Source organism: Cyrtonyx montezumae, unplaced genomic scaffold (assembly GCF_038088225.1).
Source record: "Cyrtonyx montezumae isolate F1298 unplaced genomic scaffold, pur_monq_1.0 scaffold_29, whole genome shotgun sequence".
Classification (NCBI taxonomy): domain Eukaryota; kingdom Metazoa; phylum Chordata; class Aves; order Galliformes; family Odontophoridae; genus Cyrtonyx; species Cyrtonyx montezumae.
This window is the reverse complement of record NW_027072033.1, coordinates 10,889,907-10,916,929: the sequence shown is the minus strand read 5'-3', so window position 1 is coordinate 10,916,929 and position 27,023 is coordinate 10,889,907. Positions and strand designations below refer to the sequence as shown.

The 27,023-nt window shown below is 42.5% G+C and overlaps 1 protein-coding gene across 5 annotated transcripts in view; it reads left to right on the top strand.

Moving 5' to 3' along the window:
* Positions 1-27,023, top strand: part of NRG1 (neuregulin 1) — a 181,511-nt gene that overhangs the window by 27,295 nt on the left and 127,193 nt on the right. For 4 of the 5 annotated variants that reach the window (XM_065740719.1, XM_065740715.1, XM_065740714.1 and 1 more), the window contains exons 2-3: positions 4,453-4,630; positions 20,113-20,237. In XM_065740719.1, coding sequence (XP_065596791.1) covers positions 4,453-4,630; positions 20,113-20,237 — 303 coding nt within the window. Of the gene's footprint in view, positions 1-4,452; positions 4,631-20,112; positions 20,238-27,023 lie in introns of those variants that run through there. The other variant, XM_065740720.1, reaches the window with a different exon arrangement.

Here is a 27,023-nt window from a genome sequence, read left to right as displayed (position 1 = left end):
ACTACACAATCAAACACTGAGGGTGAAGAGATTGCTGTGCTTTGCCAAACTCACCAAAGTCTAGAGAGAAGTTATCTCTAGGGATACAGTGTGTCTTTTGCAGAGTGAATATGGAAAAACGTGTTCCTTATCTGCAATGATATAATGCAGGCCAGCAGATATAAGTTTCTGAGAAAAAAATAAAAAGCTAAAAATGACAGACATTCAAACCATCAAAATAAACAGGGATCTAGAGCTGGCATGCTTTAGCTTGTCATTCTCTCCCAGTAGCTCTAGACCTTGCAAATGGGAGTGACAGTTTGGTAGGGCTTGTCCTGGTGAAACCCCCTTTCTGGCTGCTACTGCTTCTGATGCTTTCCTAGAAACCCTATCCAGTCTGGGAAGTGCATGGTGTGTGTGAATAGCATGGAGTTGTGTGTGGGTGCCTTTCAGTGTGTTTGATTGACTCGTAGACATGAGTCTTCCTGGGTCTGGCACATTTCCAGCACAAGCAATACATACAGTGGATCCCATCACCCCTTTCATTCAAATACTGCCAGTTTTTGAGTGTTAATTTCCAGTGTCCCTCTTCAGGATCTGTTTATTTTCTTTGCTCTCTGGCCCTTGTCATTTAATGACTGATGGCACGCAGGAGAACTCTGACTCTAGTAACTGCAGACTTAGTACCACAGTGACTTTCAATGGCACTGTCCAAAACACATTCTGATTTAAATGTCCCTTTTTGATATGGAAAATGTATTTCGACTGTGCGACCCTGTTCCAGATGGTGTTTTATCCTCCTTGCCTGTACCTCAGAAGGAGATTTCCTTGCCCCTTCTGCCTGGCTCCTCCCAGCCTCACCTAAGAACACAAGGTCTGGCGGTGGATCGAGCCAGATGGGGTGGTGGACGCAGTGAGATGGAGTGGAGAGGACCCCAGCTGGCAGGAGACAGGCTCAGAGAGAGAGGGAAAAGGATAGGGAGAAAAGGCAGGGAGCTGCCTGTTGAGGAGCAGCGACTGGTTGTCACCATAAATATTCTTGCCTCCATTGCAATTGTTTTTATCTGTCAGATAAAGTTGTGTCTTACCAGATGTAAGGCACAGGCTGTGACAAAAGTCAACTTGTAGCAGTGTGAACCATGGTTGATCTCAATCCAAACACACAATGCTGTAGTTTTATCAGCATGAGCTGTCTTGTATGCCTGGCAGGTCTGATTAGCTTTTGCAAAACTGCAGCTGAAAGGAAACAAACATAGTGTAAGTGAAAAAAAGAAAAAAACCCACCAGACTTTTCTGTCATGTCTGTGAACAGCTTTTACTGCTTTCCCTGGAGAGCCTGCATGCTTGGACAGCAAGTTACTGTGAATTAGTGAGGGTCACTGCCATTGATTAAATCCTCTTTTATGTTTCCCCATAACTCCTGAATTAGGGCAAGTATTAAGCATATTAAATTAATTTTTTTTTCACTGAGAGTTCTTACAGAGAAAAAAAATTGCAAGTCATTTTGTGCAGATAATATTGAATTAAAATAAAATTCAGGAACAAAATGGCATATTTTTTATTCAGGTTTTGCCCTGCAAGATTGACAGGAAAATCAATAACCAGTGAAAGCATTTAGTGCAAAAATTTTGAGCCTAGAAATTGTGGTTATTCTCTTTATTTATATAAGATAAGGAATAGAGAAAAGAAATGAGTGAAATATATTCAGATAAGGAATATTACTCTTTATTTCATGTCTTGTTTTCTCCTAAAGTGACAAAGGGCTATATCCTTAACTGTTAAGGGAGTGTGATCAATGCAAACCTCAGTTGTAAAGATGTTAATTAATGCTAGTTATTTTTGTTGGAAAATTTGAAGATTAATATTTTTCAAAGTTCTTCCTTTCTTTTTGGTAAATATATGAATATTTACACATGTGCATGTGTAAATGTATGTGGATGAACAAATACATGTGCAAGTATACTCACTCACAAAGGGGTATATATTTAAGCATACTGCTGTCCAAATGGCACATAGACGTTGTTTCTTCAGGAAGCAAAAATTGTTTAGGTAGAATTTTGGAAATGTTTTGGAATTTCCAAAATTGTCAAAAAAGAAGGGAATGGAAATTAGTGTACAAGATCACATTTTGAGGGATATTTCTTCCTGACATGAATTGCTGGGCCCCATCACTTGCCTGGCCTGTTGCAGTGCCTGAGGTGCTCTGTCACTGGGCCATGTGCCTGCTCCATGTGTCTTCTCTTCTGATGGTTTGACAGCTATCTCTCAGTGGCCCTGTTGCAGTAGGCCCCATTTCCCCTGCCACGGCTCTTCATGCCACTCTGCTTTGAGCCCAGTGTCAAATGAAATCAGACTTCCCCTGGCTTCTCTGGGCTGTCCTGTGCTGAGATTAGAAAGTTTGCCTCACATATGGAACAGGCAACACTGCCATCTGTAGCAGACAGATGCACACTGAGTGTGTGCACTGCATCATTTGATACACATCTCTCAGAATCAAGGCTGTGATAGTGCTGCTTGATTTTTGACTAATTGGAATAATAATTAAGGGCGAATTATGTCAGTGAGTCTCCATCTTTATGCAGAGCCATAAACATCAAAACATAATCAAACTTATTAAACATTTTCTTATACAGGACCAGGCAGGAGACCTGTTGGCATCACACTGAGAGCTCCTTATCTGCATGTGTTAACTAATCATGTACCCATATTGGCCATTCATTTTCTCAGGCAATAATGTAGTGTCAGCAGTTTGCGGGCCAGTTTGACCCAGTATCATGACAATTGAGGCAGGGGACCTACATGCCCTGGGGAAGAGAAAGGGGGAAAGGGAAAAAGGGAGAAGGGAGATGGGCCTAGAACAAAACAGCAGCAACGATCTGAGGAGGAAAGCTAAACTAAATATTTACTAAATAAGATATCAGAAAGCAAAATATACAATATAATACAATATAATTGGAATTGAAGCTAATGAATCAAATAAAATGAGCAAGAGGGAGTGTCTGATAAACTGAAGGCCTTACGCTAACGCTGAAGGCGGATGGCTGCAACAAACACCCACTGCTGAGCTCGATCCCGAAGGGAAGAAAGACGGTCCCATGACCGCAGACAGTTTTTTCCCCTGAGCTGAAACACATAAAAATGCAAAGCATCGCAAAGTCCTCTGGGGAATGTAGTTCTTCTCTTCTGAGACAGGTATGCCTGGAACTATTGATGATCCACGCAGCTAGAGCATTAACTCTTTAACTCCCAATACACTACATGATGTTATGATGTGGAATATCAGTAATATAACAAAAACCATAAAACCATGACATGCAGCTGTTGAAAAAAACAAAGAACAGTACACTTAGACAGAGGTGCTGCATTGTAATACCAACTCCATGAAGGTACAGGTTAACAAATTCACAGAGCTGAGCTGAAATAAACTCCCATGCTATCATGCATCAGCTGTAGCTTCTCATAAGAGCCCTTCCCAGTTGCATGGTAAAGGTGTTAATCTTGAGCCTTCAGGGAAATATGTGGGTTACTTTGCTACAGGAATTTGGTGAAGGCTGCTTTGTAGCTAACATGTGTGGTCCAATGAAGAGTAGAGATTCCCAAAGGCAAGTACATATTTGTGTGAAGCTTGTGCTTAAATACTGGTACTGGTTACAGAGTATTAGAGGTCTTTAATTTAGAAAAACCTAAATGGTTTGAGATGTATCTACCCGAGAAACACTATTGCAGCAATGTCTTTTAAAACTGAGATGCATCAGCTGGAGCCCATCAGCATTTGGGAGCTGTTGGCTGAGTGTTTTCAATGCAGTGTTCCCTTCTGGATCCAAAATATGCTTAACTGATATTGATTCCCTAGATGGGCTTCCAAGCCCATTGATTTTTGCCTCAGGGAAAGGATACAGCCAAGCTGAGGCTTGAGCTAGCTGTATGATGTAGGTTATAATGTTTGGATGTAGCAAGAGCCTTTCCCTCTCAGGGAAGCTGCTGAACTTGTATTTATGCTTTTAGCTCTCTGTAACTTAAGTTGCACTTGGAGCCTTTAGATAGCCACTGACTGATAGCAGTCAAAATTAATAACAAATCTAGAGATGCTCTCTCTGTATTACCTACCAAATTTGCATGCCACAGTTGTGCTGTCTTGTATCTGTGTAGGTGCACATAATCAGTTAAGTGTTGTTAGCTCTTCGTATCATACTCAGAAGCAACACTTCAGCTCTCTTTCAGACTACATATGGCCTGCAGGATTGTCATGTCAGAGTCATGTAAAAAGACTAAACTAGAGTGACATTAAGAGCATCCTTCTCCTTTAACTTCAATGTGTATCATGCACAAATTACCCTTATTTATCACATTTTGGTGCAGAAACATTTCTTGCCTGGTTGGGGTTTTGCTGTCTGTGGCTTGCATAACTGTGGTTAACACTGTTTTCCTTTCTGAAAACAGCCTAATCACCATCTCATTCTTTTATTTCTTCAGTGGTGCCTCCCAGATTAAAGGAAATGAAAAACCAAGAGGTTGCTGTGGGTCAGAAGCTAGTGCTAAGGTGTGAAACCACTTCAGAGTACCCTGCACTCAGATTCAAATGGTTAAAGAATGGAAAGGAAATAACCAAAAAAAACAGGCCAGAAAATGTGAAGATCCCCAAAAAACAAAAGTAAGTACAAAGACATATCTCACAAATGTGGCTGGGAGGGATGGGGAAAAGGCTGTGCACAAGAATGAAAGCAATGAAGGTATTAATGGCACTATCACAAAGGTGAAGTCTGAGTTAGAGAAGGAACTTTAAGGAAGCAGACGCTGACTTTGTGTTTTTTGAATCTATGGATAAAGTGGTAGTATGGTATAAATATTTCATAAATAACTTTACCTTTCCAATGCTTGTTTCTGTTCTGATAGCCAAAGGCTATCTTCTTAGCCAAGCAAGCCTTGGAAACAGGCCATTTTTAAACTGCTGATAAGAATAGAGGTACCTTACATTTGCTATCTGAAGTTCAAGAATATTTAAAGTTATCAAAGCAGTGTAAATTTAAAAATATTTTTGAGATTTGGATTGCAAGCAGTCTATTTCTAAAGTGCTGAATGCTTTCTGCAGTGGCATAAAGTGTGATATGCAAGCATGCAGCAGTCCTTTATTGGAGGCATTCCAGCAATATGCAGAAAAGGCATGGCTCTAGCAGATGCCGCATGAATAGCACAGCTTGCAAATCTCATCTTCCTGCCTGGTGGAAAGTGTTCCCATGACATAATTGTTGTCCAGTGCCTGGTGCTCTTTCAGGTTTGGCCCAGTTCCATGACGATTGGAGTGGGGACCCATGAACCCACGCCCCGGGAAAAGGGAAGGGGGAAAGGGAAAAAGGAAAAGGGAGATGGGCCTAGAAACGAAACAGTGTCAATGATCTGAGGAGGAAAGCTAATTTACTAAATAAGGTATCAGAATGCAAAATAACACAATAGAATACAATATAATTGGAATTGAAGCTAATAAAGCAAATAAAATGAGCAAGGGAGAGTGTCCGATAAACAGAAGGTCTTATGCTTAACGCTGAAGGCGAGACGGCAGCGAGCACCCACTGCTGGGTTGATCCACAAAGGAAAGAGAGTGTCTCATGACATTTTATCTTTTCATCTGAGTGGAAAAACATAAAAACACAAAGCAACACAAAGTCCCCTGGGGTACATAGTTCTCTTCTGAGTCAGGTATGCCTGGAACTATCGATAATCCATGGAGCTGGAGCATTAACTCTTTTACTCCTAGCGCACTACATGATGTTGTTGATATTCCACATCATAACAAAAATTATAAAACCATGACCTTCCACCCCTTATTCCACATCACTACATCGTGCTTAATATATAGAGAGGAAGAATGATTAATATGCATTAAATACACACACACACAACATACATACATATACATACATGGGATTACTGTCCGCACTCCCCCAACATCAAATTCCCTTCTGATATACATTGAACATTCCCATTCTTCTGCATCACCCACCAAGTGGACCCAGATGCCTGAACAAAGACAGTTCCACGGAGAGGTTTACCCTTTCCGGAAGCTGGAAAGACCCAAACCGCTTTTCCTAACATGCTCTTCACACGTTCTACAGGGACCTTATCTCTCTCTACAGTAGGTAGGGAGCTGGATTGGGCAGGACCATCGTGATTGCTGGATCCTTGAGTGTTGACCAACCTAGTGGCTTCTGCCAAATGCTTCTCCCAGTGCTTAAATGTTTTTCTACCCATTGCTTTTAGCATGGTTTTTAGCAACCCATTGTATCTTTCAATTTTACCAGAAGCTGGTGCATGGTAGGGGATATGATAAATCCATTCAATGCCATGATCTTTGGCCCAAGTATTTACAAGAGAATTTTTGAAATTAATCCCATTGTCTGACTCAATTCTTTCTGGAGTACCATGTAACCATAGGACTTGTTTCTCGAGCCCTAAGATGGTGTTTCGGGCGGTAGCATGGGGTACTGCATATGTTTCAAACCACTCAGTGGTTGCTTCCACCATGGTGAGCATATAACACTTACCATTGCGAGATTGTGGCAAGGTGATGTAATCAACCTTCCATGCCTCCCCATATTTATACTTTTGCCATTGCCCTTCCTGCCAGAGAGGTTTCATCATCTTGGCTTGTTTAATTGTGGCACATGTGTCACAGTCATGGATAACCTCTGCAATAGCATCCATAGTTAGGTTCACCCCTCGGTCTCTAGCCCATTTATATGTTGCATCTCTTCTTTGATGGCCTGAAGTCTCATGGGCCCATTGAGCTAAAAATAATTCACCTTTGTGCTGGCAGTCCAAGTTCACTTGAGCCATCTTAACTTTGGCAGCTTGATCTACCTGGTGGCTATTTTGTTGTTCTTCAGTAGCCCGACTCTTGGGCACATGAGCATCTACACGATGCACCTTTACAACCATATTCTTTATTCAGGCATCAATGTCTTTCCACTGTTCTGCAGCCTAAATAGGTTTACCCCTCCATTGCCAGCCATTTTGTTCCCATTGCTGTGACCACCCCAATAAAGCATTTGCCACCATTCATGAGTCAGTGTAAAGATAAAGCACTGGCCACCTCTCATTCAGCAATATCTAAGGCCAGTTGGACAGCCTTTACCTCTGCAAATTGACTTGATTCTACTTTTCCTTCAGTGGACTCTGTAACTTGTCATGTGGGTCTCCACACACCAGATTTCCATCTGCAATTCCTTCCCACAGTATGACATGATCCATATGTGAACAGGGCAAATTTCTTTTCATTTTCTGGTAATACATTGTATGATGGGGCCTCTTTAGCACGTGATAACTTTCCTGATGGTAATGTTGTAAACTTTTTAACTTCAGGCCAGTCCAATCGCTTCTAGGATTCCTGGATGACCGAGTCTTCCCATCCGAGCTTGCTGTGTAATCAGCACAATCCACTTACTCCAAGTGGCATCAGTAGCATGATGAGGGAACCTTTCCTTTGAACATCCAGTTCAGCACTGGCAATTGAGGTACCAGAAGCAGCTGCATTTCAGTACTGATTATTTTGGAAGCAGCTCGAACCCCCTCGTACATGGCTAAGATCTCCTTTTCAGTTGGAGTATAGCACTCTTCAGACCCCCTGTACACTCAACTCCAGAATCCAAGGAGTCAGCCTTGGGTCTCTCCAGAGGTTCTTTGACACAGACTCCAAGTGGAACCTTCCTTTCCAGCAGCAATGTAGAAAATGTTCTTTACATCCTGTCCTGTCCATACTGGCCCCAGGGCCATGGCACAGGCTATCTCCTGCTTAACTTGCTTAAAAGTCTGCTGCTGCTCAGGGCCCCATAGAGAATCATTTTTATTCCACATCACCTGATAAAGGGGGTTCACAATGAGGTTGTAGTTTGGAACATGCATTCTCCAAAAGCCCGCTACACCCAAAAAAGCTTGGATCTCTGTCTTACTAGTGGATGGAGACATGGCAGTGAGTTTGTTAATCACATCTGTTGGGATGTGACGACATCCATCTTGCCACTTTATACCTAGAAACTGGATTTTCTGTGCAGGTCCTTTCACTTTGTTTGGCTTAATAGCGAAGCCAGCTCACAGGAGGATCTGGACTATTCTCTCTCCTTTCTCAAAAACTTCTGTTGCTGCATTGCCTCACACAATGATATCTTAAATGTATTGCAATGCTTGGGAGCACCACCCTGTTCCAATGCAGTTTGGATCAACCTATGGCAAATGGTTGGGCTGTGCTTCCAAACCTGAGGCAAATGATTCCAGGTATACTGAACTCCCCACCAGGTGAAAGCAAACTGTGGCCTACATTCTGTGGCCAAAGATATTGAAAAGAAGGCATTGGCAATGTCAGTGGTGGCATACCACTTGGCTGCTTTTGACTCCAGTTCGTACTAGAGTTGTAGCATGTCTGGCACAGCAGCACTCAGTGGGGGTGTGACTTCATTCAGGCCACGGTAATCTACCGTCAGCCTCCATTCTCCACTGGCTTTACACACCAGCCATATGGGCTGTTAAAAGGTGACTGAGTTTTGCTGATCACTACCTGGCTCTCTAGCTGATGAATCAAGTTATGAATGGGGAGCAAAGAATCCCTGTTAGCGTGGTACTGCTGTCTGTGCACCGTTTTTGTAGCAATTGGTACCTGTTGCTCCTCCACTCATAGCAACCCCACAAAAGACTGATCTTCTAACAAGCAAGGCAAAACAGACAGCTGATTAATATAATCTATGTCTACAGCAGCTATTCCAAAAGCCCATCAATAACCTTTGGGATCCTTAAAATACCCCCTTCTGAGGTAATCAATACCAAGAATACATAGAGCCCCTGGGCCAGTCAAAATAGGATGTTTTTGCCAGTCTTTACCATTGAGGCTTATTTCAGCTTCCAGCATGGTCAACTCTTGGGACCTCCCAGTCACCCCAGAAATATAGATTAATTTTGTCCCTTGGTGACTCAAGGGCATTAGAATGCACTGTGCACCACTGTCCATCAGTGCTTTATATTTTTGAGGTTCTCATGTGCCAGGCCATCGAATCCATACAGTCCAATACACTCTATTATCCCTTTCCCCGACCTGGCTGGGGGCAGGGTGACTGGTAGGCATCTCTCTCAGTTCTGAGGGAGTCCCATTCAGACAGGAGGACGTCTTGCTCAGATCGGAGGTTATCTCACTCAGACTGGAGGCTGTCTCTTTCAGATTGGAGGGCATCTTTCTCAGATTTAAGACCATCTTGTTGAGACCAAGGGTTGTTGAGTTTGGATTGGAGGGCATCTCGCTCTGTTTGGAGGGCGTCTCTCAGTCTGGAGGGCGCCTCTCTTGAACCTGAATGCATCTCATATGGTTTGGAGGGTGTTTCTCTCGGTCTGGAAACTGTATTGTTGAGACTGAGGCATGTCTAAATTGGACTGGAGAGTCTGTCAGCTAAAAGACTCTTTCATTTCAGAGACTCTCTCTATTTCAGAGACACAAAGCCTCTCTGGGATAGTATTGAACAGCCCGATAAGCATAAGCTAGACCCCAAATAATTTGGGCCTCCTCAGATCTGTCTGAGCTACAACATCCCTGTCTCAAATATCTGCTTAAGTTCTCAGGATCTTTCATTTGTTCGGGAGAAAAGCCCCAGTATGTTTTGAGCATTAAAAGGGAAAAAACAATGAAATGCAGTCCCTTTAAGAGCAGTTTTAAAAGAGAAAGCATTTTTTCCCCTCTTTACTAAAACAAGCTGGCAGCACCCAAAAAAGTTTACAGATATCCCAGTTGGCAGTATGACTGGCCTTCAAGGCCATGTCTTGCAGTACAGCACCTGCAATACAGATAAGCTCTGAGAGCAGAGAGAGATTCTTTCTAAAAGTAAGTCTCTACCCGGCTAAGGCAGCTAAACTGCCCCATGTTGAGTGCCAAAAACGTCAGTGAACAGGCTGGTTCATCACAGTTCCATGATGACTGGGGAGGGGGACCCAGGGACCCACGCCTTGGGAAAGGGGAAGGAGGAAAGGGGAAGGAGGAAAGGGAAAAAGGAAAAGGGAGATGAGCCTAGAAACAAAACAGTGGCAACTGATCTGAGGAAAGCTAAATAAATAAGATACCAGATTGCAAAATAACACAATATATACAATATAATTGGAATTAAAGCTAATAAAGCAAATAAAATGAACAAAGGAGAGTATCCAATAAACAGAAGGTCTTACGCTAAACACTGAAGGTGAGATGGTTAGCGAGCACCCGCTGCTGAGTCGATCCCCAAAGGAAAACGAGAGTCTCGTGACGCAGTTTTTACTTTTCCTAATGCATTACATGATCTTATGATGTGGAAGACCAGTAACAAAAATCATAAAACTGTGACAAGGGGTGGTTGGATCAGTACCCGTATTGGCTGCTACCATGTATTCTTGCAGGCAGAAAATTAGAAATGCTAAAGCCCAGCTTGAAATTAGGCTGGCTACTGCTGTAAAGGAGAACAGGAAACCCTTTTACAAATATATTAACAGCAGGAGAAAAACTAAGGAAAATTTCCCTCCTTTACTCAACGAGGCAGGCAATATAACCACAGATGATAAGGAAAAGGCTGAGGTTCTCAACGCCTTCTTCACATCTGTCTTTAATAGACAGGACAGTTATCCAAATGGTACTTGCCCTGACCTGGAAGTCTGGGACGGGGTGCATAATGCACCCCCTGTGATTCAAGCAGAGACGGTCAGAGATCTTCTCCTCCATCTGAACTCCCACAAGTCCATGGGGCCAGATGGGATCCACCCAAGGGTGCTGAGGGAGCTAGCAGAGGTGATTGCCGAGCCACTTTCTGCCATCTATCAGCATTCCTGGTTATCTGGAGAGGTCCCACAAGATTGGAGGCTTGCCGATGTGACTCCCATCTTCAAGAAAGGCCGTAAGGAAGACCCGGGGAACTACAGGCCTGTCAGCCTGACCTCGGTATCAGGGAAAGTTATGGAACAGATGTTATTGAGGGAGATCACACGACACGTGCATGGCAATAAAGGGATCAGACCCAGCCAGCACGGGTTCACCAGGGGCAGGTCGTGCTTGTCCAACCTCATCTCCTTCTATGACTGGGTGACCAGACAGGTAGATGAGGGAAAGGCTGTTGATGTAGTCTACCTGGACTTCAGCAAGGCCTTTGACACGGTCTCCCACAGTATTCTCCTAAGGAAACTGGCAGCCCGTGGTGTGGACAGGTTCACTCTTCTCTGGGTGGAGAACTGGCTGGAGGGCCGTGCCCAGAGGGTAGTGGTTAATGGAGTTAAGTCCAGCTGGCGTCCTGTAACGAGTGGTGTCCCCCAAGGGTCAGTTTTGGGGCCCATCTTGTTTAATATCTTTATTGATGACCTAGATGAGGGAATTGAGTGTACCCTCAGTAAGTTTGCAGATGACACAAAGCTGGGAGGATGTGTCAAACTGCCTGAGGGTAGGGAGGCCCTTCAGAGGGATTTGGATAGGCTGAACAGCTGGGCTGAGCAAAATGGGATGAGGTTCAATAAGACCAAGTGCCGGGTCCTGCACTTTGGCCACAATAACCCCATGCAATGCTATAGGCTTGGGGCAGAATGGCTTGAAGAATGTAGAGAGGAAAAGGACCTGGGGGTGTTGGTTGATGCTCGGCTCAACATGAGCCGGCAGTGTGCCCAGGTGGCTAAGAAGGCCAACAGCATCCTGGCCTGTATTAGAAATAGTGTAGCCAGCAGGAGCAGGGAGGTGATCATCCCCCTGTACTCAGCTCTGGTACGACCGCACCTCGAGTACTGTGTTCAGTTTTGGGCCCCTCACTACAAGAAGGACATTGAGGCCCTGGAGCGTGTTCAGAGAAGGGCAACAAAACTGGTGAGGGGCCTGGAGCACAAGTCTTATGAGGAGCGGCTGAGGGAGCTGGGATTGTTTAGTCTGGAGAAGAGGAGGCTCAGAGGAGACCTTATTGCACTCTACCACTTCCTGAAGGGGGGTTGTGGTGAGGAGGGGGTAGGCCTCTTCTCCCTGATAAGTAATGACAGGACAAGAGGGAATGGCCACAAGTTGCGCCAGGGAAGATTTAGATTAGACCTCAGGAAGCATTTCTTTTCTGAAAGAGTGGTCAGGCACTGGAATGGCCTGCCTAGGGAGGTGGTTGAGGCACCATCCCTAGCGCTGTTCAAGAAGCGTTTAGATGAGGTGCTAAAGGACTTAATTTAGTAGTTGGGTAGAGATAGTGATAGGAGGATGGTTGGACTAGATGATCTTATAGGTCCTTTCCAACCTTATGAACTTATGAACTTATGAACATGTACTGAGATATGGTGGAGACATCTGTAGAGGAACTGAGCATAAAATGGTTTTTAAAAGTCTTCTAGAATTAACCCAGTATCTCACAAAGTTTTGTGGAAAAGAAAAAGAGAGAAAAAGGGAGGGAAAGGGAGAGAATGGAGCTTGCAAAAGTGACACTAGCTAACAGCCACTGATAGAGCATGCACATGGAACATGTAAGACTTTTTCAAATTTATATGTGAACACATATTTAAAATTTCCTATAAGATACACAGCACGCAGGAAAAAAAATTCTGAAATAGATGCCTCCTTCTGGAAAGTGGAGATCTGATTTCTTTGTCCTTCACTGTAAGTGAAGACTTAGATTTCACACCTATGCTATCCCAGCCAAGGATATCACTCATCCTTAGAATTTTTGTCTCCATTTTGTCTCTTAAAACAGAAATTTCAGTATGGAATGCCCTTCTGCTCATAGATGTGAAAATCACTAGATGTAGAATATGAAAAAGAGAGAAGACAAGGGTTACCTTTGAAAATTTTGCCTTTACGGATATCTGAAGGATTTTCCTTGTATTTCTACTTTTAGATTCTAGCCTGGGGACTTCACCATTTATTTTTATTTTTTCTGTTTCTGCATCTTTCCAGCATAGAGTAGGTATAAACAGCTTTAGAGAAGATGGAAAATGTGGTAAGAAATGAATGTATAAGAGGACACACAGGGGTTTAGGGCGATTAGTTCAAGGGGTGGGAGCACAAGTGGTGTTTGCTTCCATACCTTCTGGGGCAGTGAAGGGGCTAGGAAAACACAGGTGATGAATAATTGGCTGAGAGGCTGGTGTAGAGACAGGTTTTTTGACCATGGGGCAGTTTACTCGGCTCCTGGCCTGTTATCTGTTGATAGAATGCACCTGTCTCAAAGGGGGAAACGAATCCTAGCACAGGAGCTAGCTGGTCTCATCGAGAGAGCTTTAAATTAGCTGTGATAGGGGAAGGGGACAAAACAGGGCTCAGTGGTAATGAGCCCAGGGGGGCTGTGCTGGAGAAAGGGGTGAGGCAGATGTCTCAGCTGAAGTGCATCTACACCAGTGCATGCAGCATGGGCAACAAACAAGAAGAGCTTGAAGCCATTGCGAGGCAGGCTAACTATGACCTTGTGGCTATTACAGAAACATGGTGGGACCTCTCCCATGACTGGAGTACTGGGATTGATGGCTACAAGCTCTTCAGAAGGGATAGACAGGGAAAAAACGGGTGGTGGCATAGCTCTCTATATCAAAGAGTGTTTTGATGTTGAAGAGCTTGAGGTTGGAAATGATAAAGTAGAGTCTCTATGGATAAGGATCAGGGGGATGGTCTTTAGGGGTGACATCATGGTGGGGGTCTGTTATAGACCGCCTAGTCAGGATGAAGAGATAGATGAGGTGTTCTACAAGCAACTAGTAGATGTTGCACGATGCCCAGCACTTATTCTCATGGGGGACTTCAACTTCCCTGACATATGCTGGAAATATAATACTGCGCAGAGGAAGCAGTCCATGAGATTTCTAGAGTGTGAGGAAGATAGCTTCCTGTCACAGTTGGTGCAAGAACCTACCGGGGAGGTGCCTTGCTAGACCTGCTCTTCACTAACAGGGAAGGACTAGTAGGAGATGTGAAGGTTGGGGATTGTCTTGGCCAGAGTGACCATGAAATGGTGGAGTTTGCTATTTTTGGTGATGTCAAGAGGATGACTAGCAAAACTGCTACCTTGGAGTTCCAGAGGGCAGACTTTGACCTGTTCAGGACACTTGTTGCAAGGGTCCCTTGGGACTCGCTCCTGAGGGGTAAAGGGGTCCAGGAAGCCTGGATGCTCCTCAAGATGGAAATCTTAAAGGCACAGGAGCAGGCTGTCCCAGAGTCCCGTAAGTCAAGCTGGAGGGGAATAAGACCAGTGTGGATGAACCAGGAACTATTGTTGAGACTCCAGGAGAAAAAGAGAGTCTATGTCCTCTGGAAGATGGGACAGGCTACTTGGGGAGAATACAGAGAACTGGCCAAGATTTGAAGGCATGAAGTTAGAAATGCTAAAGCCCAGCTTGAACTTAGACTGGCTACTGCAGTAAAGGAGAACAGAAAATCCTTTTACAAATATATTAAAAGAGAAGAAGTAAGGAGAATTTCTCTTCTTTACTTGATGCAGCAGGGAATGTAACCATAGATGATAAGGAAAAGGCTGAGGTTCTCAATGCCTTCTTCACATCTGTCTTTAATAGACAGAGCAGTTATCCTCAGGGTACTTGCCCTGACCTGGAAGTCTTGGACGGAGCGCGTAATACACCCCCGGTGATCCTAGCAGAGACAGTCAGAGACCTGTTCCTCCATCTGAACTGTCACAAGTCCATGGGACCAGAGGGGATCCACCCAAGGGTGCTGAGGGAGCTGGCAGAGGTGATTGCCAAGCTGCTTTCTGCCATCTATCAGAATTCCTGGTTATCTGGAGAGGTCCCACAAGATTGGAGGCTTGCTGATGTGACTCCCATCTACAAGAAAGGCCGTAAGGAAGACCCGGGGAACTACAGGCCTGTCAGCCTGACCTAGGTATCAGGGAAAGTTATGGAACAGATGATCTTGAGGGAGATCACACGGCACGTGCATGGCAACCAGGGGATCAGACCCAGCCAGCACGGGTTCACAGAGGGCAGGTTGTGCTTGTCCAACCTCAACTCCTTCTATGGCTGGGTGACCAGACTGGTAGATGAGGGAAAGGCTGTTGATGTAGTCTACCTGGACTTCAGCAAGGCCTTCGACACGGTCTCCCACAGTATTCTCCTGAGGAAACTGGCAGCCTGTGGTGTGGACAGGTTCACTCTTCTCTGAGTGAAGAACTGGCTGGAGGGCCGTGCCCAGAGGGTAGTGGTTAATGGAGTTAAGTCCAGCTGGTGTCCCATTATGAGTGGTGTCCCCCAAGGGTCGGTATTGGGGCCCATCTTGTTTAATATCTTTATTGATGACCTATTGATGAGGGGATTGAGTGTACCCTCAGTAAGTTTGCAATGGCAACTTGGGTTGGGAGGATGAGTCGATCTGCTGGAGGGTAGGGAGGCACTTCAGAGGGATCTGGATAGACTGAATAGCTGGGCTGAGGTCAATGGGGTGAGGTTCAATAAGGCCAAGCTCTTCACATGAGCCACCAGTGTGTCCAGGAGGCCAAGAAGGCCAACGGCATCCTGGCCTGTATTAGAAATAGTGTAGCCAGCAGGAGCAGGGAGGTGATCATCCCCCTGTACTCAGCTCTGGTGTGGCTGCACCTTGAGTACTGTGTTCAGTTTTGGGCCCCTCACTACAAGAAGGACATTGAGGCCCTGGAGCGTGTTCAGAGAAGGGCAACAAAACTGATGAGGGGTCTGGAGCACAAGTCTTATGAGGAGCGGCTGAGGGAGCTGGGATTGTTTAGTCTGGAGGAAAGGAGGTTCAGAGGAGACCTTATTGCACTCTACCACTTCCTGAAAGGGGGTTGTGGTGAGAAGGGGGTGGGCCTCTTCTCCCAGTTCTCCCAGATAACTAATGACAGCACAAGAGGGAATGGCCAGAAGTTGTGCTGGGGAAGATTTAGATTAGATCTGAGGAAAATTTTTTTCTCTGAAAGAGTGGTCAGGCACTGGAATGGCCTGCCTAGGGAGGTGGTTGAGGCACCATCCCTAGCGCTGTTCAAGAAGCTTTTAGATGAGGTGCTAAGGGATTTGATTTAGTTCAGTGGGTAGGGATGGTGATAGGAAAGTGGTTGGACTAGATGATCTTGTAGGTCCTTTCCAACCTAATGTATCTATGAATCTATATTAGAGTAAATAAAAACACATTAAAAAAATCCTATTTCAAATGAGAAGAAGGAATATCAGGGATCAAGGTAGAGTTTTTTTCCTTTTTTTCTATATGTTTATTTTTCATGACAACACATTGAGTAATGTTTGTCACATATCTTCTATGCTGCACTGCTGTGCATGTACCATACTGTTACTACAAGTATTTTAATGGAACTTCTTACAAATCTGTGAAGTGTGGGGAAATCATCTAGGAAGGCTAGAGTAGTAGTGGAGTTGTCTGGGATTAATGTCCTCTTTAGAGGTCAAATGTCTACACAAAAAGTAAGCTATGCTTTTGCAGCACCATTATTAGCACACAGGGTAAAATAGTCTTGATTCCTTCCATCCAAATATTTAATAATAATATTTTCTATATATTCATGAAAACTTCACAGATTTTTATTAGTTTCTGAGAGCCAGATGTTATTTCTGATATTTTGTGGTTCTCACAAAATCAGCTTTGTGCCAACATTTTGGGATGGTAAAACAAAACCTGTTCATTGTGGGAGAAAATAGATGTGTTTGAGCACTGGATATTTAGCCTGAGATTTTTAACAAACTGTAAAATTTTCTAGCACAATTATCAAGTTTCTAGATCAGAAACAGAAAATAGAGATCTTAGCTTCACACTGGAGCAGGCATGGAAGATATGGTACTGTAGATTGGTATTTTTCAGTATATTTGTCCAGAGTGAGAGATACTGCTTCATGAGATTTGCAGAAGTGGAGCAGATGCTGACTGTGTTTTCCTACTTTTTTAAGATTTTAGAAGACGATTTTACAGTGTAGCTTATCTTTTTGAAGTCTGGCCCTTCACATAAAATGAGGTCCAGGGATCATTCTTCTGAACTCACTAGGATGATTCTAGGCTCTTTGAGTCAGAAGATGCAAGATCAAACGTGATGACACTACAGTGTAGCAGGTGAATCACACTAAATGCCTGTGCCTCTTCTCATCCCTCTGAAAAGTCAAGATAAATTTTCTCCTTTTGATGAAAGGCAATTAAATACTCACTTTTTACCCTAAATTTATCATGGAGTAACAGCATATAGTCAGTGGGTTTCTGCTGCTCTTGGATTGTTCATGATTCATTATGCCATGTTCTACTGATGGATGTGTACTAGCTTAAGCTTTTTCTGTATGTCAGTGTAGACACAGTAAAAATTAATCACCAGAAAATGCCTTTTCACTTGCTGTTCAAGCATTTCTTGTCAAAATGTTTCATTTTCTTTCTCTGCATTTCAAACCCACATGAAGAACACACATTTTTGCGTAGATCCTGTACAGAGTCAGGATCTTTTCATTACGTGAATTACAGGATTTTTGAGCAGGAGACGATGGACTTGGATGGAACAGTGCAAGAGAAAACTTTGTGTACAAGTGCCCTGTATCTAGGGATTCATCCAAGCTTAGCCTGGATATTTGTTCGTAGACAGGTGATTCTGGATGACAGATGGAGCCTGGAAGCAAAATGAATTCAAGCAGTCAGATAAGGTGGGCTAAGGCTGCATTCTGTGATGTATTTTTTCTCTTTTGTGTATGAATATAAGATCTGCAGTGCCATAGTACCAGCGGACTAAAGATGTAGCAAAAGCAAACTGTAGTGGGAGAGGCATTTTTTGGTGTTGTATGGTATAGACTGAAAACAGAACAAGCATTTAGATATAAAATCTCAGGGACTTTAAATGAGTACTGTTGGAGCACAATGTTGCTATAAAAGGCTGTTTCATTTACAGCCATTCATGAGTCATCCTTTACTCTGACTATTTAGAATTCTATCGTGATATGTATTGATAATATCCTTAAAGGTGTAAATATTCATTTGCTTTCTCCTCCTTGATGAATTTTACTATGAAGAAGTAGATTTGTAAGCCATAAGGTTGTTTTACCTATTTTAATATCATCCTAAAATTATAAAAGGAAGCCTCACTTCCTTGACTTTCTCCATAGATGTCATGTAAAACAAAGATAATTAAACAAATGTGTAGGGGAAACAGAGTTACTTCTTCTAAAAGCTAAGAGTGCCGTGAAGGATGTTTGCATCAATATTACTTAATGCCACAGAGAGGAAAAGAGACTCCAGCAGACACACACTGAGTGTCCAAATAAAAGTGATATCACTGCAGCTGTGCTTGTTTATCAACGTGAGCTCCCTAAAGAGCAGATTCTGCTTATGTTTTCTTTTGAAACACCTTGAAGCTATGGCCTGCTCTCTTGAAAGACGAATGTCTACAAGAATAGCTGAAAGATAACCTGTGGGATACAGGAAATATCACATGTCCATGCAAGCTGTTATATGGTATAGACTACTTCCAGTACGGGTTTTCAACAGACTGTTGAAAAGGGAGGTGTGTAAATGGGTGGCAGGGAGTTAAATAGCAGGCTGTTTTTACTGTGGTTCTAAGTGTAGCTATTAGATGCAAAATTCCATCCAAAGAGACAGTAGATTCTGTCAGTGTCTTTTCCACTTCTACTCACTAACTCTTTGTGGCCACCAGCTGGAGTGTTCTCTTATATGCTGTCTGAAATGCAGTGAGATGCACAGCCCAGTAAATTAATTCTATACTGGGAACCTGAGAAAGGACTCCAAGAAGTCAGCTACACAGTTGCTTACCTTTGAAGCAACCCTTAGCAAATTGATGATACTAGGTTGGATGCTGCCTCTTCTTGGAAGGCCAGTAGCCTCTGGAAAGCAGCCTTTTTTCTTGGCGTGACAGGAAATGCTTATAATGTAGGTTTCAGGTAGAGCTGGGGATTCCTGCTGGCACAGTGCTCACATCCCATGAGGGCCACAGTGCTGACTTCCCAGTTTTAGGACATTTGCAAGGAGGCAGGAAAGTCTGATCTGCCTAAAAGCACCAGATGGAATGGCTGACTGTAATGAAGGGAGAGATGGCTCGCAAAGGTGTGTTAGAAGCAGCACTGAGTAATTTGATTGTGGCAGAAGCACTGCTACTACAAAGACTGATCTTTGGTGTGAACCCAGACCTTTTCAGTGGTTCCTAGAAGGGGTAAACAGTTGTAAAGTCTGAATGAAGAGTCAGAAAATGTGGCTGTGCTGAAGCAAAGCAGCTGCCCAAACATTGCTTAGCTCAGCACTCATTGCTGGTGAGTAAGATTTTAGAGGGAAGAACCTATGCCTCCCAGGGAGTAGTCCTTATTGTTAGGATAGGCTAACATAGGTAAGCCTGTGTTCATGCACTCTACTAAGCAACTGTTCTGCTGATAAATGAAGGGGCTTTTCTACAGGCAAAAACTTCCACAAAGCACTTATTTTAAACAGAAACTAGGAACAGCAGTAAGTTGTATTTTTTTCCCCAAGCTAGTCATTCCCTGCAGTCTAGGTAATGGGATTATTGACATCACATGAGTTGGGGACCCCTTGAATGACACCAGAACATGTTCTTACCAAATTAATGAGCCAGCAGGAGTTCTGCATTTTGAAATCTAATCTCAAAACCTTGGAGACTGATTAAATTACATCTCTGAGCCAGGAACAAAATGTTGCTTCATGCAAATTGTGCTCCTGCTAGTAATTTTTTGTTAGTGCTGGAGAATGATTTACTGTTGGGGTTTCAGAGGTTGTTGATTAGAGTGGTGTGTCCTGATCTCATGATTATTTTGTCAAACATTGGAAGCTACAGTACTTACCCAGAACTCTGAGACTGGCAATGTGAACCTGTAGAAAAAGTAATCTATTTTAAAATTACAACCATCTCCATGGCATCAGAATTGCCAACAATTTCACTGAGGAAGTGAGGCTATTTTACAGAGATTTCCTTTAAGAACAAAGCCTCCTTTCAAGCAGAAAAGCATAAATAAGCAACTTTAATTGAGTTCATTTTTATGCCTGTTTTCCAGCATCTTGTAGGAGAGAGGTTTTTGTTTACTGTCTTCCCTTCTTTCAAACCTGGTTCGTGTTAATCTGTCAGAGTATAAGAACAGAAAGCAAGAATCTGTTGAGGGAAAAAGTGCATTATTTCATGCAGCAACTGTTACTCCAATAAAGGACACTTAAATGCCTTTTTTCATTTTACAGGAAATACTCTGAGCTTCACATTTTTAGAGCCACATTGGCTGATGCTGGGGAATACGCATGCAGAGTGAGCAGCAAACTAGGGAACGACAGTACTAAAGCCAGCGTTATCATCACAGACACCAATGGTAAGGTTTGGCTATTTATTTCACTATTGTATTCAGAAATATCTTGACTTTTCTGTTATTAGGGCAAAAGAGTCAGAAGGAAGGGAAAGACTTGCAAGTGAAGTGGAAGCAGAAATGCTGAAACCTGTTAGTTGCGCTAAGAAAATGAAACAGGCCTGACTTGGTTTCTCTGTCATTGAGATGCTTGGCTTTCCTTACTCAGTCAAATAGGATGTCTCCTGTAGATCTCCTATGGCATTTTCTGTGATAGACTTCCCAAAATGAAGTCTAAGTCACAGTCTAAATAGATGAGATCAGAAGATAATGAAAGGGAATATTTTAATTTTTGTGGTACTAATGAGTAACAGAGGCATGAGAGACCTGTGAGGGAGCTTTCATTTACCATAAACAAGTCTTAATCTAACTTCTAAACCAGAGCTCCACTTCTCTTCTATTTGCATGGTTCTGGTTGCTGCGAGTTTTCCTTTCACAGATGTTGACAGCTGTAGGTTTTTTTTCTTGATTTCTATCACAGGAAAGATGAAGGCATATTATGCAAAGCCACAATGTACCTTAAGGCACCTTCAGGTGCTGCATTTTAAACTTATTTCATAAGGAAGAGAGATTTTTAGTCAGCTACTTGGACATTTTAAAATTATTTCAGATTTGTTAATAGTTTTTGCAGAGCTCCTTTACTTCATTTCACTTATAGTAAGTTCTGAGTGCTCCTTACAGAATTTAAGAAGTGTTTTCTTGAACATAAATGTTTTAAAAGTGCTGTTTCTCCTTGCATGTGCACTGTAGTCTGTGGTTCAGCTAGTCTTAAGTGTGATATTGTCTAATGTAGTTCTAATGTCTAATTAGCTAACAGTGAAGTATCAAGAACATGCTGTTGTTAGGAAACAAAGCATATATACGTATATGCTTTTTTTATTACGCATATATGTACATGACATGAGTTTGAAGATGTAACAATAGAAATAAGGCAATGGCTTTTTCTGTTCCACATATATAGGCATTTCATTAAATAAATAAAGATTGTAAATGTTTGCCTGTGGGATTTGTCTTTGTATATCATCTGTTCTGTGGTCACATGGTGATTGCTTGACTGCATTCATATTGTGCATTTACTATTCTAATTCATTAACTGAAAAATCCCAAGTGCTAAGATTTCACGTGAGCTGTCTGGTATTATCATCATGATCAGATGTCAGGAGAATAATATAAAAGATCAAGTGTTATTTACTGGAATGTTATTAGGAGCAAAAATGTGTAGGTGTTTCTGTGCAGCTTTGTAAATGTTCTTGGTTTCCATGAGCACAATTTTTGATTGCTCACTAGCTGCTTACATGGAAAGCTCCTACACTGTTTCCAAGGAACTGGAGTTTCCAATACTCAGCTGTAGGCACTGTGCCTGGGCAGTGATACAAATAAAGGCAAAAAAGTGTGTGGGCAACCTCCACTACTTCCTCAGAGAAGGAATGGTGATCTAGCAGGGGAACACACAGGGAAGACTTAATTCCTACTTTGTGACATGAATTTTTGAACTTCCCTTTGGGCGGTCCTGAATGACAGTGAAACACTTGAGAATCACGAGCCTGGATTTGAATGGGAACATTTGCAGGCAAACTTTTCAATTTGAGATTGTAACATTTGTAAAATTTGTCTAATCTTGTTGTGAAGCATAAGTTGTTTAAAACACCATCATGCATGCAAACTGTAAAAATCTGGATCCAACCTAAACATGGCAGCTAGCTCTTTTCTGTGAAGATCTGAATTGGAAATTCAGTAGCACCTGAACTGAAACATCTCAGTGACATTTGATAATCTAGACTCAGGCATGGCAGCATACACTAGATGATTAAATAAATCATATATATTTGGTAGACACACATTCATTTCAACCCCCTCTGCTTACTCTTTCTTACAAATTACCAGTAAAATAATTGCTATTTTTTCTCGTAAGCATGGCATTTTCCACCTGGGCTTGAGGAACAGCATAGGCAAGGCCCCAGAGGGCAACATCAGCTTTCCAAACAGAGACAGACCCTCTGTACTGATGACCTCCTCACCTCTTCTTCCACCACATTCCCTGACTCTTCCCCTTGCTGGCTTAATGACAGACTTGGGATCCAAACTTGGTAATGATTCATGAAAAATAGTCATTATTCAGGTCCCATATATGTGTGGTCCTGCTCTTTTCATGGTGGGAAAGGGAGAGAAGGAAAGCAATTAAAAAAAAAAAAAAAGACTTTTTGGCTCTCATTCATTTACTGCCAATGAGCTTTTGGAGAAGACTTTGGGGTCCAGGACAACCCAGGAGCAACCTGTAGAAAACTTATAATGTGGACTTCTAAGAAGAATGAACCTCCTCAGGACAGGCACAAAGGTTTTTGGTCATTTGTGTGAAACTTACCTTTAATTAGGCACTGTTGGTGCCTGCATGGTCAATAAGCATGGTTGTTAATGTGCCCTGTTGTCCATAAACTGTTAGATCCTCCTTTTCCTTCATGCTGTGTGCTTTAAGACTGAGGGTATATAAGATGATGATATTTCTGGAAATCAGGTTATTTTTCTTTCCACTAAGATATTATTATTTTTTTTTTTAGTTTGTCTATTTTGGTTGACATTTTCTATGTTGTTTTCCCACAAAAGTGAGCTCTAGGAACATATCAAACATCTATCCACCATTATGCTTATGCACAGAAAAATGGATATTTCTCAATAAAGTGCTGTAGTATTTTCTTTTTTTTTTTTTTTTTGTCAGCGAGAAAAGCACTTGATTTTTCCTTAATCTCATTCCCAAAAATGGTAACACTTTCTTCCTTAAAAAGTAAGAGTCAATGCAATAGCTCCAGTCTTTCTTACTGCTACTGTTATTAGTGTCATTGCTGTTAATTAAAACTGCCCTATTTGTTCTTGTGCAAGTTTTCACTATATGTGAACACACCTACAAACACACATGCAGGATGAGCACTGTGTTTTCCTGTAACATCTTTCCTTTTAAAGACACATTAAGCCTCATTTGTAGAGCCACATCTATAGATAAAAAATGCAGCAAATGTAAAAATAGGCAGGCAAAATCTGTTTAGCTAGCATTCTTATTAACAAGAAGTGGGAGTTTTTCTGTTATCTTTTTTACATCTCTAGTGAGTGTAAGTTGCCCACAGGATATGACCGCATTTTTAATTTCATTCACTCTTATTCATGTATGCTCCCCTAAGAAAGATAGTAATTAAAGTCAGCTGAGAGCTGTGAATTACTCTTGGAATTGTATAAATCGTACACGAGTTTTGCTGTGTGACAATAGCTACTTGTCTCTTTAGACAGACAAAGGATGCTTGCAGTGAACTTTCTCATGGCCTTTACCGTGAATATTAAACCTTAGCTCAGTTGAGGACACTGAGAGAATATTTTCTACTATAGTCCAAGCTTTTAACTACATGTTTGATAACTCAGCCACAAAAAAAAATGTTGTCTAGATAACTAGGTAAGTGACCTCATTTTCACAAGTGTAGAGTATGAAGGCTGAATCCAGCCTTTCACTTTAAAACCCATTGACCTAAATCCTTTGTTGCACTAAGGAGATTTGTTGTGCCCAGCATGGCTCAGCATGCAGAGGGATTCCTGCAGAGAAGTTTCAGAAGTCAGCAATCTTCAGTGTTTGCAGCTGCTGGATTGTGGCAGGGTATTGTGTAAGTCCTCATCCTGCATGTCTGCACTAAGTTGACATCTTTTGAATCATTAGAAGGGGTGCCTGGGACAACCTTGCTGAATTGAAAGGAAGTGCTCTGGTGATAGTTACATGTAACTCAGCTGTGGGCAGAAGTAATCCTTGGTAAATTCATGATCTACACAGACAAAGGTGGCAATGGCTTTGCATACTTATTACTTGCAGTGCTACTAACAGCTACGAATTGTGCAGTAGACAGCAGAGATCTGATATTCATCATTTGTTAAAGTTTAATTTTTGTGAACAGTCTTCCTCTTCTAAAGGTAGCCAGTAGCTGATCTTCAAAAAGATGACATAAAAAAGTAATTAAAAGCACTTTCTTGCATCTAGCATCCACTGAGCATGAGGTCAACTATGAAACATCTCAAATGCAAGACAAATCCCTCCCTACATATGCATTAATATGAGATTTTATGAAAGCAGGAGTGTTCTTCATTAACCTAGTTACAGGTTATCAAGGACTGCAGTTTTTTTGGTTTTCTTTTTAACACGGTAGGCTGACATAATGAGTCAGATTCTTAGTGGGTGAAATGAGCATGCCTGGAACAAACCTCAATGATTTGGACCCCCAAGACTAATGTTGCCATTTCTTTGCCTGCTGTAGAATGAGTATCAAGATGTTTCAGATACTTCAATTTTCTCTAGGTATCTGGCAGCTATGTGTCTGAATGACAAAATCTGTGTGAAGGCTTTAAGTCACTAACAGAAAATAAACCTCAGGATGACAAGAAGCATTTTTGCAGCTCTCACTTGGATCCCTCTCAGAGCTCAAGTTGTTCATAGATTCATTGATTCATAGATACATTAGGTTGGAAAGGACCTACAAGATCATCTAGTCCAACCATCCTCCTATCACCATCCCTACCCACTGAACTACTAAATCAAATCCCTTAGCACCTCATCTAAACACTTCTTGAACAGTGCTAGGGATGGTTCCTCAACTCCCTCCTTAGGCAGGCCATTCCAGTGCCTGACCACTCTTTCAGAGAAAAAAATTTTCCTCAGATCTAATCTAAATCTTCCCCGGCGCAACTTGTGGCCATTCCCTCTTGTGCTGTCATTAGTTATCTGGGAGAAGAGGCCCACCCCCTTCTCACCACAACCCCCTTTCAGGAAGTGGTAGAGTGCAATAAGGTCTCCTCTGAGCCTCCTTTCCTCCAGACTAAACAATCCCAGCTCCCTCAGCCGCTCCTCATAAGACTTGTGTCCAAGTCTTATGAGAAAAAAACCAAGGTCAGGCTGACAGGCCTGTAGTTCCCCGGATCTTCCTTATGGCCTTTCTTGTAGATGGGAGTCACATCGGCAAGCCTCCAATCTTGTGGGACCTCTCCAGATAACCAGGAATTCTGATAGATGGCAGAAAGCGGCTTGGCAATCACCTCTGCCGGCTCCCTCAGCACCCTTGGGTGGATCCCCTCTGGTCCCATGGACTTGTGACAGTTCAGACGGAGGAGCATGTCTCTGACCGTCTCTGCTTGTTCTCCCTGTCAGTCCTCAGGGCCATCTTGGAAGCTGAAACCAGAACCCATGAGATCAAACCCTCAGTTTACTGAAGCAAGCTTTTTGTGCTAGGCTTCAGACAAACTAGAGGGGGAAAAATGGGCTGTAAGGGCATTCAGAGGGTTCTTCAGAAAGGCAGCTGTATGGCTGTTAGATACTTGGTTATCCCTGGGGGAAAAAAAAAAAAAAAAAAGAAAAAGTTTTCTCCTCAGCAGGAAGACTTCTTGCCTCCTTCAGCAATGCTTGTTATTACCTTGGCATTGAGCTGTCCCCTCTTAGCAGCCCAGGCAATGCTCCCTTCCCAGCAGGATGGATCAAGATGCCAAGCTCACCAAGAGTGCTGCAAATCTATTTTGTGTTCAGAGGCCTCTTCCCTATCTCATCATAAGAGACAGGAGCTGGTCAGCATTGAGGAGATGGTACAGAGAGACTGCAGGGACCTGTCCTTTAAAAGCATCCCCAGAAAATGATTTCTTGCCCATCCTCCCAATATTTCATCTTAAGAAAGATACATATTCAGTTTCAGGAAATGGCACCTCATGAAATCTGATCACTTCTTAGAAACTCCAGGGAACATAAGTGGATGGAGCATTTGAGGTTGCTGCTCCTTGCAGATAAACAAACTGTGGTCTCCATATTTTCAACAACTGCAAGTACCATGACTGAAACATGCTTGGGCTGTTCCATTTCAGGCAAGTACTGAAGGTTCCCATAGCCTCATCTTGTTTTCAGCTGGTGCATTGTGTGGAACTGTGTTGTCCTTTTTACTGATATAAAATATCTCTTTTTTTTTTTTTTGCCATTTTGGTGTGTCATTTTCAATAACCACTACATATAATTTTTCAGGCACTACTATCCACTGTTAATGTTGCTAGTACGAAAATCACTAACAAGGCGTGGTAATGTGTGACTTAGCTATGTTTTCCTAACATATTTCTTAACACATTTCTGATGTGGGAGGCTCTGGCTGTGTTTTCCACCAGAAGGAATACTTCCCACCTGTGTTTTAATGACACAGCCAAGCCTAGGAAGGCAGCAATAAGTACTACTCAAACAAGCTCAGCATAAGCACTAAATGGAGCATGGTTTCTTTAACTGGTAAAGAAAAGGTTGCTACAGTCATGCCAGATGCTGAGCTGTTCAGCTGTCAGACCTGTTCTATCTCTGCAAGAAAGGTTAATTGCTCAGACATCCTCAGTGCACAACAGCAAACTGCCTCCATAGCTGACAAATGGACCTGAAAGTAGTCTGGCTAAGGGCCACTAAGCTCCAAAACCTAGTGCAAAGGTTTGACCTTAAAAATGTTACTGATGATACTCATTTCCATGCCATGCACCACTAGCTATCAGTGAAATGCTGCATAGAATGTTCTCTCTCATTAATGAGATGAAACTAGGTTCTATTACCCAGACAACCATGATATTTGCCTAAGGAAACTGTACCAAAAGGGAAAAAGTACTAACAAGATAGAAATTAATACACAGGTTTAACACAAGTTTAGTGATAACACAAGCTTAGTGATAAGGATTCTGAGGAGAGACAGTTGGGCTGGGTTCTGTCTTTGTTCAAGACAC